Here is a 13458-nt window from a genome sequence, read left to right on the forward strand (position 1 = left end):
TGCTAAAAGATACTGCTTCAAGCAGTGCTGTTAGCTGGAACAGAGGGTATAGCAGGGCCACTTCTGGACAGAGGTGGCGCACTGAAAGAGTATTTATGGATGTGGCAGGTTCTGCTCCCATTTTTGGGTCAGAATGTACAAGGCAGCCTGCCTGTTTGTAGTGAGATGGAGAGACTTAGAAAAATATCACTTGGCAGCAACGACAGCCACTGCCCCCCATTAAAACTGGAGCAGCACATCCAGCTGCCTGGCATTGCTTCTGCTTCTTTCTTTTTTTTTTTCTTTATCTTTATTTTCTTGCCTGATTCATGTCAGGTTCAGTTGACAGCTTTATCATCTCTTCCTTCATATGGGAGGTGTACGATGGTCAGTTGCCTTCTGTTTCTAAGGGCACATGAAGGGTGGGCTGCTGTTGGAGTGGCTGGAAGAATATAGTGGGAGCTTGCGAAGTGAGGGAGAGGTGGGGAGGGACCTAGGAAAGATCTTTTGCCAGAGGTAAATAAAAAAAAAATTATTTTCCACCCCTGGAAAGGAGGTGAGAACAGTGCTCTTGTTCTTGAGCAAAACTGAGTGTTACCAGTCTGATTACAGGTAACCTTTAAGGCAGCCCTGAGCAAGGGTTGCTTTCAAATCAGAGGCCCCCAGAACAGCTTTGGTATTCTGTAGCATGGTGTGATACTGTCTTTAAGAGAGATTGTCTCATCTGTACAGGTGCACTGTGCAAAAACTTGCTGAAAACATTTAATGTGTTGCTTTGATGTTCCAACTACCCCTAGGACTTCCAGTTGGAGGCTATGGAAGTGTACAGCAAAGTGGCCACGCAGCTGGTGAAGCAGCAGAAGTACAGTGAGATTCGGCAGCTCCTCAAGTGTGTCAATGAGTCTGGAGTTGCAGCAAAAAATGATGGGGATAACATTATCCTGAACTGTCTAAATGAGTTCAAGAACATTCCTGCTGAGGTAATTCTCCATGCATTGTGTCCCTTGTGAAATAAAATGGGTACAGTGGAGGCTACACTACAATAAAGGCTACAGGGAAACCATCCAGTGCTGCTCTATTACTGAGTCCTTCTTATCTCCTGGCTCTGTACTACGTGCATTGTTTGAAAGTGGGAGCGTGTGATTTGCCTTATGCAAGTTATGCCATGCCTATAGTAAAGGGAGGAATTAGACTTTGTCTGCATTTTTGACATCTGCAGCCCTCACAGCTGGGACACCATAACCATCTAGCTGTGATCTCAACTTGCCCTTCCTTTATGCAGGGTTTTGGTGCTTGATGGGTAGAAGATTTGGAAATCATAGTCACTCTAAATGTGAACACCTTTTCCCTTCTTTGGATTACAGGATCTTGATAATCTGATTCAGGATATGGACAGTGATGAAAACAAGGTAAGTAAAAGTACAACAGAGGAGCTCCTTTAGCAAGGGCTAAACAGCCCAGTCTTGGTCTGTAGCCTACGTGTTCTCTTTTCCCATCTTCTTTCTCATCCTCATTCAAGCCAAAGATTTGAAGGTCACTTCCTAGATTGTAAAAACCACAGTGAATTCCTCAGGGCTGTGGTGTTTATGATTGTAGAGCTGTGAGATGAAAGTTTGTTGTTTTGTTATCCAGATGTCTCAGATGCCAGTGTAAGTTTCTAGTAATGGCAGACAGCTAACAAGGATCAACACACCTCCAAGATAACCATTTCGGCTTACTGTTTCAGGAGTATTCTATTTCTATTGTGATCAAGAGTTAAATAATAAAACTTCTCAAATTCTGATATGCTTCTTTTCTTAGAGGAAGCACGGGTTAAACTACTTTGTTTCTTTGTTAGCTTTCATACCAGCCAGACAAGTCTCTGGAGAGTCACAGATAAATGTGTGAACTGCAGGTGTATGTTTATAGAGGAAGAGGCTGTGGCTCAGTGTTTGTGGCTTGCTGTAGATCCTGTGTGGCCTAGATGGGAATAAAATCTTGAGATTTGTGACTGTCCTCTGGCCTGCTCCAGTTGACAGTCTCACTATGAGGGCGTGTTAATTCATGCACAAAATAGGTTCCCTGGTTCTAGTTACATGGTGATACAGTAAAAGGGGTTTCTACAACAATAAAATACAGCTGTCTATCCGTCTTTTACACTGGGATCTGATCTGTGCCATATTCCATAAGCTGCTAGTATCTTGTACAACATGCTTTTGAACTATGTATTTCCAGTGAATGTTGTTGAACCTTATGCTGTTAGTTTACTACAGTTTTCTAACCAAGTTCTGATTGCCTCCTCTGCTTCAGATCCAGGCCTATGTGATGTGCAACAAGTTGCGTTCTGCCTACCTTGTCTCGGTGAGACAGGAAAAGACCAGAGCAGTGCAGCTAGTGCAGCATGTGCGACAGCTAGCTGAGAGCAGCAGAGATGACATTGTGAAGGCCATCTGTACCCAGTGGCTCCTGGCACACCAGCCCAAAACCAGAAATCGGCTTCCCCAGAGCACTAGGAAGTAATGAGTAATTGATGTTCGCCACCATACAGAGAGGCAAGGCTTCAAGATGGCTTAAAGGCATGTGGCTCAGCAGTCTCTTCGTAACATGGAAATCTCTTGGCTGATGTTGGTGGCAAATGGATGCTGCTAATGTGCCTCTGGTGGAAGGAAGGGAGCTAAATTACAAGTGCCAGTCCTGTATTTTGACAAACAGTCACTACCTCAGGGTGTTTTTTGGCTATCTTTTGGGGGGGGATAAGGGGACAGTTTTAAAGTGAACAAGCAAGAATTTAGGTGAGTACTTCTCTTTCTGGGTTGGGAGGGAGGAGGTATTGTTGGGGTTTGGGCCTATTTTTTTTTTTTTAATCCAGAAATCCTAAATAGAGAGGACAGTAAAATCTCATCAACTCAGTGTAGCCTGGAGTATAAAACTTCTATGATTATGGGTTTCCTGTAAGGTTTTTTGAGATTGGAGTTGTCCTCTTACAAAGACTGAAATGCAGAGATTTTGTTTAAGCCTTTCTACAAACCATTGCTAGTCCTTTCTTCTTTTTCTTCTTCTTCCCTGGGTTTTCCTCTCCCCTCCCACTAGTACAGCATGCCCAGTTTCTTTAGTTCTCTTGAAAAGGTACGAAGTGATTCTCCATGGTGGGTTCCTACTTACCAGTCACATTGTCTGATGTATGCCATACATATGGTACTTGAGCCCTTACTAGATGAATGAAGTTATAAAGGGTGTATCCTGTAATGGGAGTACAAAGGGAAAATACTACTTTAAAATAGTTGAAAAATCATGCACCTCTTTCTTTGCTGTGGTAATATCAAATAAACTGTTGCAGTGCAGCTTTATCACTAAACAGTAAACTTCCACAGTTTTTCATCAGGTATAGGAGAAAATACGGATAAAGCAAACTGTGGTAGAATTCAACAGGCTGTCTATATCCCTGTCACACAGGGATTTATTTGTTTCTTATCAGAAAACTGTCACTGTCAGGTACGATTAAACACCAGACTGAATTTGTATTAACTTGACATACTATATAGACTATATTGACAGGCTTTGCTCTGGAAGTGTTAGGTTAACTCATATTTATGAAAAAGCAGAAATCTTTGTGTAATGGCTGTGTTCAAGGATGCTGAAAAAAGCACCTGTGACTGGGACATGAGAATGGTAGACAGTAGTGGGACCTTCCGAAAGAAATGGAACAAAGCAAGGTACTCAACAAGAGTTTGTTCTTGTTGTTTACATATACTTAAGCACAAGAAGTAGGAAAACTAGTTCACTTTGGAAGTAAACTAAACTTTTTAACAAAAGAAGAAACAGGTTTTCTGACGTGTAATATAACTATAAATAGTTTTAGTACATAAACTGTCAAATAAATACATAACTGTCAAATAAAGTTTTGCACTATTCCCAAGCTCACTGTAGTGACAGAACGCACTTCCATGTGTTCAGAAAGGCACTTGGCCGGCACCTGTTTTAGTGTTTCATGAGCAGCACCCCACTGATGCAAACACCTCTCTTGGAGGTGCTCTGCTCACTAGAGCAGGGCTAGAAATGTCTCTGAGCAAAGCATTTGGAAATGACCACAGTTAACATTCAGAATCTCCTGACCACAGATTTGCGTTATCTCATTAGTGAGCAGTACTAATGAAAGCTTTTGTTTCTTGACCAGGCTGACCTAGCTTTCCTTCAGATTACAGTCATTAGGCTATTCCTAAAGCCTGGCACTATCCGTGTCTTCAGTCATTTCCAAATCTCTAATTATGCAGAGGTTTTACTGTTTATGGTATTCAGATCAGCATTGCTGTAATGCCTAGTGTTCTGAAATGTTCCTTCAGCTCTGTAGAGCACAGAGAGTGGGGTTTGTCATGCAGACCAGTCAGTTCTGTACCTGCCTTTCCTCCTGACCTCTTTGCACTGTACCTCATGCACTTTATATAGCATTTGTTGTAATGTGATTTTCCTAACTTGGAATCTGGAAATCTTTCTCTTGCCAGCAGAACTGGTTGATCCTGACTAACTGCCTTGTGTCACGACTCATGCAATTAACAAGGGGCTTTGAATTTTTGAGCAGCAAAAAGGGATTGAGTACTGCCAGTTAATAACTTCTCTATTAATGACCAAGGTTTGTTTACAATGGAAAAAAAGAATAAAGTATTATGACTGTTCACATATCTGCTGTTTGTTTTTTTTTATCTCGGCATAACCTGTGGGTTTCTTTTCTAGATCTGTATTTTGTTTTGGCTGTGCTTAGCAGAGTAATTTGAAGGGGAAGAATTGTTCTGTCATGCAAAATCTCTTTCCTCAGTGTTCTCAACATTTAGATCAATTGGAATACCACCTCTTTAGAAGCCCTCCCAGTAGCTAGACTGGCCCCATATGTGTACTCTCACAAACCAATAATCCTCTTCAGAAAGCTTTTAAAGTTAATCAAACTCTCACCTGCAAGCCTCCATTTGAGACAGCTAAATGAGCTTTAATTCCCCCATTTTGCAGATCAGCTTAGAAGTATAAGTGACTTGCCCAAGGTCAAAAGGAGGGGGGGTGTGTCTCTGGAAATGTGTAATTATGTGCCTTATATAAAATCCACAGTCAGACTTCTTTGAGAAGAGCATTGACCCGCAAGGGCAAAATATTTCAGCCTAGAGCCTTTCTGGTTTTTTTTATAATGGTGTCTACTGCTCCTGAAAGCCACTTTGAAGATCATAGACGCAGAGAAAACACACCAAGCCTGCAATGCTGCGTAGCATTCTACTGCTGCACTTTAGTTGTGGATTTAGCTTCATATTGGAGATTAAGCCTAAAAAGAGAGGACAAAAAGTAGAGTGACAGAGAGAAACACAGAGACTTTAAAACGTTGCCTAAATAGAGTTCTCTACATTAGTAAGGCAGGCACAGTTAACAGCAACACCAGGTAACATTTCTGAAGGAAGGATGAGTTTTCTATTGTAAAAGGAAAACGGCTTTATTTAGTATTGCTCAGAGGTAGCACAGGACTGTTCTGCATAGATGGCATCCAGACAGAAAGAATTAATCGTAAAATTAGCATTTGTTCCCCAAAATTGGCAGTTGGTCACAGTGACATGCGCATGTGCAAGTCCAAACACTTCGAAGCTGGGTTTTTTGGTTTTGTCCTTTTTTTTCCCAGAAGCAGAAGATACTCCTATGAGCTGTGGCACTTGTTTTCTGTTTAATTCTTTCAGAAACAAACTGATGATGGATCACACTCTAGCATTAAAGTAGCACTAGAGTTTCAAGGGAGCAGTCCCATTACTGCATGGATTGACAGCTACCTTTTGGAAGTGCAAGCTGCACAGTACTGCAGGGCCTGACTGACACCCTTGGCCAGTCACGGCCAGTAATGGCTGGTTAGACAGATGTAAGGATTTCTGTGCAAGTCTTATTTTCCTGACCTGTAGCTAACTTGACCTCTATCAAGACAGTCTTGACCTCTGCTTCAACTATTCAACTCTAGGTAGTTTACTGTCATGTAAAACTAAAGTCTCAGCTGAAGTAGTTTCAGTATTTTTAACACAGGTGAGATGTTACTTATTCTGCTTTTATAGGTTCTAAAGTCATCTAAAGTGCAGCTGGGGGGTTTATTGTGACAACTTTTACACCATCTTTACTTACATCTCACATGCTTCACATGAGAGGTGTTAATCTCTTTTAGTATGATAACTTGCCTACGCACAATTGCAGCACTCCTGCAGCTTTTAACCTCCAAGTCACCTGCACTGAGACCTGGGTTCTCAAAAGATATGCCAACCCTCTGTTACCTTACTGCCATTGGTGTGCAGTTGGGGCCAAGATACTTCAGTGGCTGGGGTCCAGTAGAGAATATTGAGAAAAACAATTGATCCCACTTACAAACTTTACCTAATGCTTGGCCCAAAAAGGCCAGCACTTATTTCTGTATGCTTGAGAATATCTGTATTGCATGGAATTGCCAGAAAATCTAATGCCTTAAAGTACTTTCACTCTGACAGGTCAACTAGTAGGAACTGAAAATAACCTCATAGATAGTAAATTGGGAGTCCTACAAATTTACTAGTATTGGGAGGGGAGATAAAGGTAATTGTTTACCTGATAATCTAAACCTAAGACTGCAAACCTCCATTTCTGTTCTAAAGCCAGAGGACAATAGCCTCTGCCTGGTGTGTGAAATACTGATCAAAGGTTGCTCCCTGTGTCAGTGCTCTAATTCTCCAGCTAGGAAGAGGACTGGTTGCTTATAAATCTCAATCCTGAAGTGTAATACTCCAAAAATTCACATTAGATTGTGTCCGTACAACCATCATTAGGGCAGCAGAAGTATTGGAGTTTTAGTCTTGTGGTCTCTCAGCAGTGCTCTTCCCAGGAGAAGTATGGCTGGACCCAGCCTCAGCCATGTGCACACTTGAGGTCTGCGCTGCTCAGTCCCAGTGGATGCCGAGAAGCTGGCAGCTCACATTCCAAAGCTTCTTTGCTGTTTCATCATCCCGACCCCATGGAGATACGTATGCTGGCTGGCAATCACTGCAAGAGGTACATGTTTTATTTGTATTAAGTTAAAGGTCTTCATTCATGTTAGCACACTGAAATGTCTGTGTTAAGATAAGGCAGTTGCTTTCTACCAGCTTAATTTCAAAACTGGAAGAAAGCGTGGGAGGCTGTCCAGCAAATGAGCAAGGGTTGGTGGCTAAGCCATCTTTGAGAAAGCTTTCTTTTCAATTGGCTAAGGAAAAGTCTCTCCTAATGGCACCAAGAATTGGTAGGCAAGTATACTGTCTGTTGTCCCAACTCTTAAAGAAACCTGTATATGCTTTACTATATACTCTTCAGTGTACATTCTCATTAATACCACTAAGAAGGCCTATAATGCTAACCAACCTTCTCAGGAACACCAATTCCAGCCGACACTACAAAAAAAAACCCAAAACCCACCCCACTCAAACAGCCCTTCATTCTAAACTATTTTTCCCACTATATTGCTGTGGCATGAAGTGCAAAGCTGCCCCAGAACAGCCATACTGCAGTAACCATGTATGGTTATTCCCTTTTCCACTATCCTCTGAACTGGGGCTCCTTTCTTTTCAGCTCCTGCAGTCAGACAGCATTCTCTCTGGAACACTGATCATGTGTTCTCCTCTGTAATGCTAAATGCTGCAATAACATGGGAGTTTTAAGGGAACTTCTAAACTCTGTATCCAGCCTAGAGCTTTTAAAGCTCCAAGTGCATATTCTCTGATGTTCCTGAAAGTACTCTGGTGGACTTCACTTGTATTGCTGTGGCATGCAAATTCTTTTCTATACTTGTGCTTTATATTCTATTGCCTGGAAAGTGAAGAGGATTTTAGGGTAGTCCAATGTGAATTGTGAATTACTGTTGAAGGTATCCATTTCCCACCAAGCCCAGAACTCCTTTCTTTTATGAGTTTAAAATCCACCAAAGCTTTCTGTATTCCAGCACATAAATAATCCATTTATATCCTGGGACAGACAATCATCAGGAAAGCTTAAGACATCTATTTATATATTCAAGTCTGATTAAGATGGTACAAACTCCCAAGTGAAGATCAGACAAAGCCATTACAAAGACTAATCTGGTCACATATCACAAGAGGAAAACTCTGCAGACACAAAGGTTCCAACAGTCTCCATGTGGGGAAAAAAAGATAATTTTTCATATTAATTTCCCCAAAACCAGTACTGTTACACTGCTGTACACCCAGTGGGAAGCTGACATAAATCTGTTCAAATGGCAGTCTTCAAATCTAGGGTGATGATGGCTTGGAACTGCTCTGGGCAGTAGTTTTGGTGAGGGGAAAACACATGACTATGCAGGGTCCTGGAGCAAGTCAAGGAAGTCAGGGTTTGTAGTGGGAGCTACATAAGAAAGTTTGCAGGACAGAGCGTGTGTCCCAGCAGGAGCTCCTCCCAGCTGATGGATCTGTCACACTGGAGAATCAAGTTATTTTGTCACATGCCAGTCCTGAAAATCTCACCTCTTAGCTCTGCAGCACCACCAGCCGGCCAGTGCCCCAGCAGCACAGGCCCCTTCTGCTCCTGTGGGGTACAACTGCAGACAGAACCAAAGCAGTTTTCCCAGGATTGACTCAAGTGACCTCATTAACTAGACAGCTCTCCTGAAAGTGATTTGCCCAAATCTCAGGCAGATCAGGATTAAAGCCCTGAGCATGTGACAGCCATTCCTGCAGTCTGAGTTTAGTGATATTACCACCACTAAAGGACTTGCTGTTGTGTAGAGCTGCATATAGTCAGGGATTCCAGGCCAGGAAAGGGTAATGCTCTAGTATTTGTCACCCTCAATCTTATTAGCCATCCTCTTACCCAGTCTCTCCTTAATGAAGTCTCATTTTCCCCAGCAAATAAGGTTGCCTTCCAGAATATATCACTCCATCAGCTTGCACTCACCTGAAATACTGTCCTGTCACAGAGTCTAGCTCCTCTGCTACTGCACAGTAGATACTGGTCTGAGCTCCTTCCCAAGGTGTCTTCAAGAAGAATGAGAATATCTTCCACAGCCATGTCATTACAAATGAGTGCCGTACCAGCTCAGAATAGACAGAACCAGGATGGAGAGCATTTGCTGTGACTTTAGTGCCTGTGGCAAAAGAAAGTAGTCCAGAACAAATCTGCATCTATCAAATTACTTTAAAAATATATGTATGAAAAGGTAATATATTCCTCAATTCCACCTGCAGATAACCTGAAGGCATGGATACAGAGAGAGTAGGTAAAGTCCTCTGTAGTTACTACTTGGTAGATGTGATGGATGCATTTGACCCCTTAACCAAACCAGTGGTAGTTTTGTACAGGCTCCAAAGGAAGTAACGGCCTGAGTTGTAGCCAAGCCAAGAACTCCCCTAGGAAATCCATGAAGAGACAGTGACACAGTGAGCATCGAGGCATATGAACTTGGAACACCCATCATGGGATTAACACATGAATAGAGCAGGGATTTTCCAAGACTCATTGTCCTGGGCTTAAGCCACTCATTTATCATGAAACAAAGGTACACTCTGCTCTCCTCTGGGACTTGCCTTGCAGCCGCCTTGCCAGTTCCCGGGTGAAGAGCACGTTGGCCAGTTTGCTGTGACAATAGGCAAGGCCGCGGTTGTAGCACTTCTCACCCTGGAGATCATGGAAGCGGATTCGGCCGCCATGATGAGCCAGTGAGGACACGTTCACTATGCGGGCTGGGGCAGACTGCTTCAGACGCTCCAGCAGTAGGAAGGTCAAGAGAAAATGACCTATGGGTGAGAGGAAATGTCATCCTTCTCTAAAGGTTTCTCCTGCTGGAATTTCAAAGTACTCACAACATATTATTTTCATGTTATATCTTACTGCTGCCCTCATTTCAAGTCCAGGGAAAAGACAACCCCCCTGAATCAACAGCTGAACTTTTTTGGGGCCATTAAGTTCTGCTCCTCAGCTTCCAAAAGCTGGTGCAGTCATACATTTCAAATGTCCCAGGTAATGTGTAGATACTTAAGCTGGGTGCATGCAAATACATTGCACTGCATCTCCAGAACTCTGACTCCAGACTTCCATCCTTTCCCAAGAAGGAAGGCTGAGGAAGAGAAAATGTAAAAGCAGAATTTCCTCTGGTATTCTGCCACAGACCTTGAATGCAAACATGACTCCACTGGCCTTACCAAGATGATTGACTCCCAGGTGCATCTCAAAGCCATCAGCAGTCTTGGAATAAGGGCATAACATTACCCCAGCATTGTTAATGAGAATATGGAGCTCCTTCTCCTCTGCAAGAAACAAGACATTCTTAAACAGGGAAACAGAGACCAGAGACAGACAAGAGGATGACACGAGTCAGCCAAAAAACTGTCTTGAGTTGCAGCCACAGCACTGCAATAAAATGATAAATCTCCTACCACAAACTAGCTCATAGTCTCTGTCAAGCCCCTGCTGTGAACTGCGGTACCCAAAGCAGTACAGAGATATGAAGGTCAGGGACTTGGCATGTGTTAGAAGAGCAGACAGCAGTCCTTGGTAAAATAGTCTCACTGAAAAGAAGGCTCTAGAGACTGTACCTGCTAGAAATTTCTCAGCAAACTCCCGGATGGATTTTGTATCAGCCAAGTCCAGTTTTTTCACAATGACATCCTGGTTCCCTGTCTCAGCTCGGATTTCACTGGCTGCAGCTTCTGCCTTCTGTATGTCTCTGCAAGCGACAATCACCCTCGCTCCTGCAAGGTGGGTAAAAAAACAGGAACAGAAGCTGACATCACTGGAGCACACTGGAAGATTGAGGCTAAGATAAACTGGCTATGCACAGTGCTTACAAGCAATGTGTTGTTTATTTAGGGCATTGGCATCAGTCAAGGGAGCAGCAGGGAGGGACAAAGCCTTTTCTACTACGCTATTTGCTTCCACCCACCCCAAAGCTGTTTTCAGAACAGGAAAATGCAGATCTGAAGTGCCTCTGCCCAGGCACTCAAAATCAGGAGCATGTACCACCACACTGGTATGATATGGTAGTATCTGCCCCTAGAACAGGAATGCCAAGCTAGGAGCACAAGAAGATACTTGGATTCCAGCCAGAGTAATTTCTAAACAGATTATGAACAGCAAGTTTAATCTCCTTACCCAGAAAGCATGTATACAAAAATAGCTTGAAACATGAATAACTAAAGCACACAGCAATGGACCTAGGGCATTTCCCAGCCTCATGCAAACAGAAGACAGTGTTACTGGCATCTTCCCCAGTCCTCTCAGAACATCTGCAGTGCAGAGCATTTTCATGTCACAAGGAATATTTTTGGAGATCAAGCAATGAAAGCAGCCAAGGAACTGGCGACTTGCACCTTGGTGGTCACAACTTCTGGAGGAGCAACACTTGGGCTTGTCTGAAGTAACTCTGGACTCCAATTCACTCCAATGTTAGTACAAAACACCTTAGATCACAAAAATTCCTTAGATCTGGAAGAGGCACTAGTAACACCCAGGCACATGGGCGTGAGCTGCACAGGGATGCCTGTTTGGTAATTGGTGACTTGCCTCTTCGTGCGAGGTCTCTGGCAGTCTCCTTCCCGATGCCTGTGTTGGCTCCTGTGATTACCACCACCTTCCCATCCAGCTTAGCTGTTGACTTACACTGTCCTCCGGCGACATACCTCCTGCAATAGAGGGCGGCAGCACCCCCTCGACGAGGGGACCAGGGGATGTGGGTCAATGATTAGCACCCAGAGTCCCACGCTTCACCCCAAAGGTAGGATTAACCTGGAAGCCACAGGCGTCGTTACCTAAACGGCCGATCCCGACCGTGTCGTGCCCGGGCTACCGCCATCTAGCCCCCTTACCCCCTCCCCGCTTTACAACCACCGGCGTGACGAGGCCCGGCCCCGCCCTGGCGACAAGTGGGGCCACGGCTCCCATTGGTTGCCGCCACCGACTCCGGAGCCTGTGCCCAATGGGCTCCGCCGCGCCGCGATGAGCAGAAGGCAGGCTCCACCCCCCGGGGGTCCCCGGCACCCTGGCCGGTTCTTACCGCACCCGGCCGGGACCGCCGGCCGAGGCAGGCCCCAGAGTGAGCTCCGGGCAGCTCGGAGGCCATGGAAGCCGCCGAAGCAGGCACCGCCGGCGGCAGGGCTGAGCCGAGCCCCGGCTCCTGCCACGAGCGCGTTAGTGCTACTGAGGCGCTGGAGCTGCGGACGCGTGAATAGCGCCTGCCGCAGCGCGGGCTACAGAAACGGGATCTCCGTTAGTCCCGTGTTAGTACTCCCGTCACACAAGCACGCAGGTAGACCTGACAGCCGTGCGGTGCGGCGGGATGCCCGCGGCTACCCGCACAAGTTTGAAGGGCTAGGGCCGCGCTCTGTAAAACAAACCTGATGTAGGGCGCTGCCACGAGGAAGAGGACGGGGACGGAGACGGCAGCCCCCAGCGCCGCTCCCCAGCAGGTAAGCATCCCCGCCGCCCGCTCCATGCTCACTGCTGCGGCTGGCGGCAGCCCCGGGCCCGCCCAGTCCCCTCGGCCACGCCCCTGTTCCTTTGTGCCCGCCCCGCCAGCAGCAGGCCGCCCTTCAGAGCAGTTCCGCAGCGGCCCCTCTTGGCCCCGACGTGTCCTGTTGTTTGACTCGGCGGTGCAGCTGCTCAGGGCTCTTCTCGCACCGGACACCCCGAGGCTCTCGCTGCTGCTGCCGGGAGGAGGAGCGCGGACGGTTCTACAGGACAGGCTGAGAAAGCTGGGGCTGTTCAGCCTGGAGAAGAGAAGGCTGCGTAGAGACTGCTGGCCTTCCAGTATCTGAAGGGGGCTTATACGGATGCTGAGAAGGGACTATACATTAGGGACTGTAGTGACAGGACAAGGAGTAACGTGTTCAGACGTAAAGAGGGGAAGTTTAGATTGGATGTAAGGAAGAAGTTCTTTACTGTGAGGGTGGTGAGGCACTGGAACAGGTTGCCCATGGAGACTGTAAATGCTCCATCCCTGGTGGTGTTGAAGGCCAGGCTGGACAGAGCCTTGGGTGACATGATTTGGTGTGAGGTGTCCCTGCCCATGGCAGGGGGATTGAAACTAGATGATGTTAAGTTTCTTTCCAACCGTGACTATTCTATGATTCAACGCCGGGAACCTGCTGCTTTTTTTCCCCGGGCAGCGCAGGACCCTTGGGACAACCCGAGAGTGCCGCTGTAATTGCGCTGCCCAGTTCAAAGGCGGAGAAGTATTTGAAGAGAAAGCGTGGGGGCGGCGGCCTGGGGGGACATCCCACATAGGTTTGCATAACCTCTCGCCGGGGTTTGTGACACCCTAACAAAATGCATGAACCGATGCACACGTTAGTACGCACTGAGGGTCAGGGACACGCGGTGGGCTCAGCCGTGCTCGCTCCCACCGTCACCAGAGAACACCAGAAGGAGGAGGCCGGGGGTGCTGAGCGGGGCTGCTCCCTGCTCTCCGCCGCCTCCCAGGGGAGACTACAACTCCCAGCAGGCAGTGCGCGCCCGAGGTCCCTTCCTTGCGGCAGGCCTCGC

The 13458-nt window shown here is 46.0% G+C and overlaps 2 protein-coding genes across 2 annotated transcripts in view; one reads left to right on the forward strand and one right to left on the reverse strand.

Moving 5' to 3' along the window:
- Positions 1 to 4634, forward strand: part of ZFYVE26 (zinc finger FYVE-type containing 26) — a 50113-nt gene extending 45479 nt beyond the window's left edge. Inside the window, exons 40-42 of the mRNA XM_031049012.2 lie at positions 777 to 959; positions 1344 to 1388; positions 2269 to 4634. Of these exons, the coding sequence (XP_030904872.2) occupies positions 777 to 959; positions 1344 to 1388; positions 2269 to 2478 (438 nt within the window). The 3' untranslated portion in view covers positions 2479 to 4634. The remainder of the gene's footprint in view (positions 1 to 776; positions 960 to 1343; positions 1389 to 2268) is intronic.
- Positions 4635 to 5395: 761 nt separating this feature from the next.
- Positions 5396 to 12432, reverse strand: LOC101875550 (retinol dehydrogenase 12). The gene is made up of 7 exons (XM_005149259.3): positions 12312 to 12432; positions 11482 to 11600; positions 10515 to 10670; positions 10122 to 10226; positions 9507 to 9716; positions 8878 to 9067; positions 5396 to 6978 (listed from the first exon to the last, which is right to left on the reverse strand). Exons 1-7 carry the CDS (start codon positions 12407 to 12409, stop codon positions 6876 to 6878), a joined length of 981 nt encoding a protein of 326 aa, XP_005149316.1. The 5' UTR covers positions 12410 to 12432; the 3' UTR covers positions 5396 to 6875.
- Between the last annotated feature and the right edge of the window lie 1026 nt (positions 12433 to 13458).

This window comes from Melopsittacus undulatus, chromosome 4 (genome assembly GCF_012275295.1).
Source record: "Melopsittacus undulatus isolate bMelUnd1 chromosome 4, bMelUnd1.mat.Z, whole genome shotgun sequence".
In the NCBI taxonomy this organism is placed as follows: domain Eukaryota; kingdom Metazoa; phylum Chordata; class Aves; order Psittaciformes; family Psittaculidae; genus Melopsittacus; species Melopsittacus undulatus.

Coding starts and splice junctions, on each gene's coding strand:
- LOC101875550 (XM_005149259.3), bottom strand. CDS start 12,409: ATGGAGCGGGCGGCGGGGATGCTTACCTGCTGGGGAGCGGCGCTGGGG. Junction 10,671..11,481: donor CAGAGACCTCGCACGAAGAG/GCAAGTCACCAA, acceptor CCCACCTTGCAG/GAGCGAGGGTGATTGTCGCT. Junction 9,068..9,506: donor ACTGGCAAGGCGGCTGCAAG/GCAAGTCCCAGA, acceptor CTTTTGCCACAG/GCACTAAAGTCACAGCAAAT.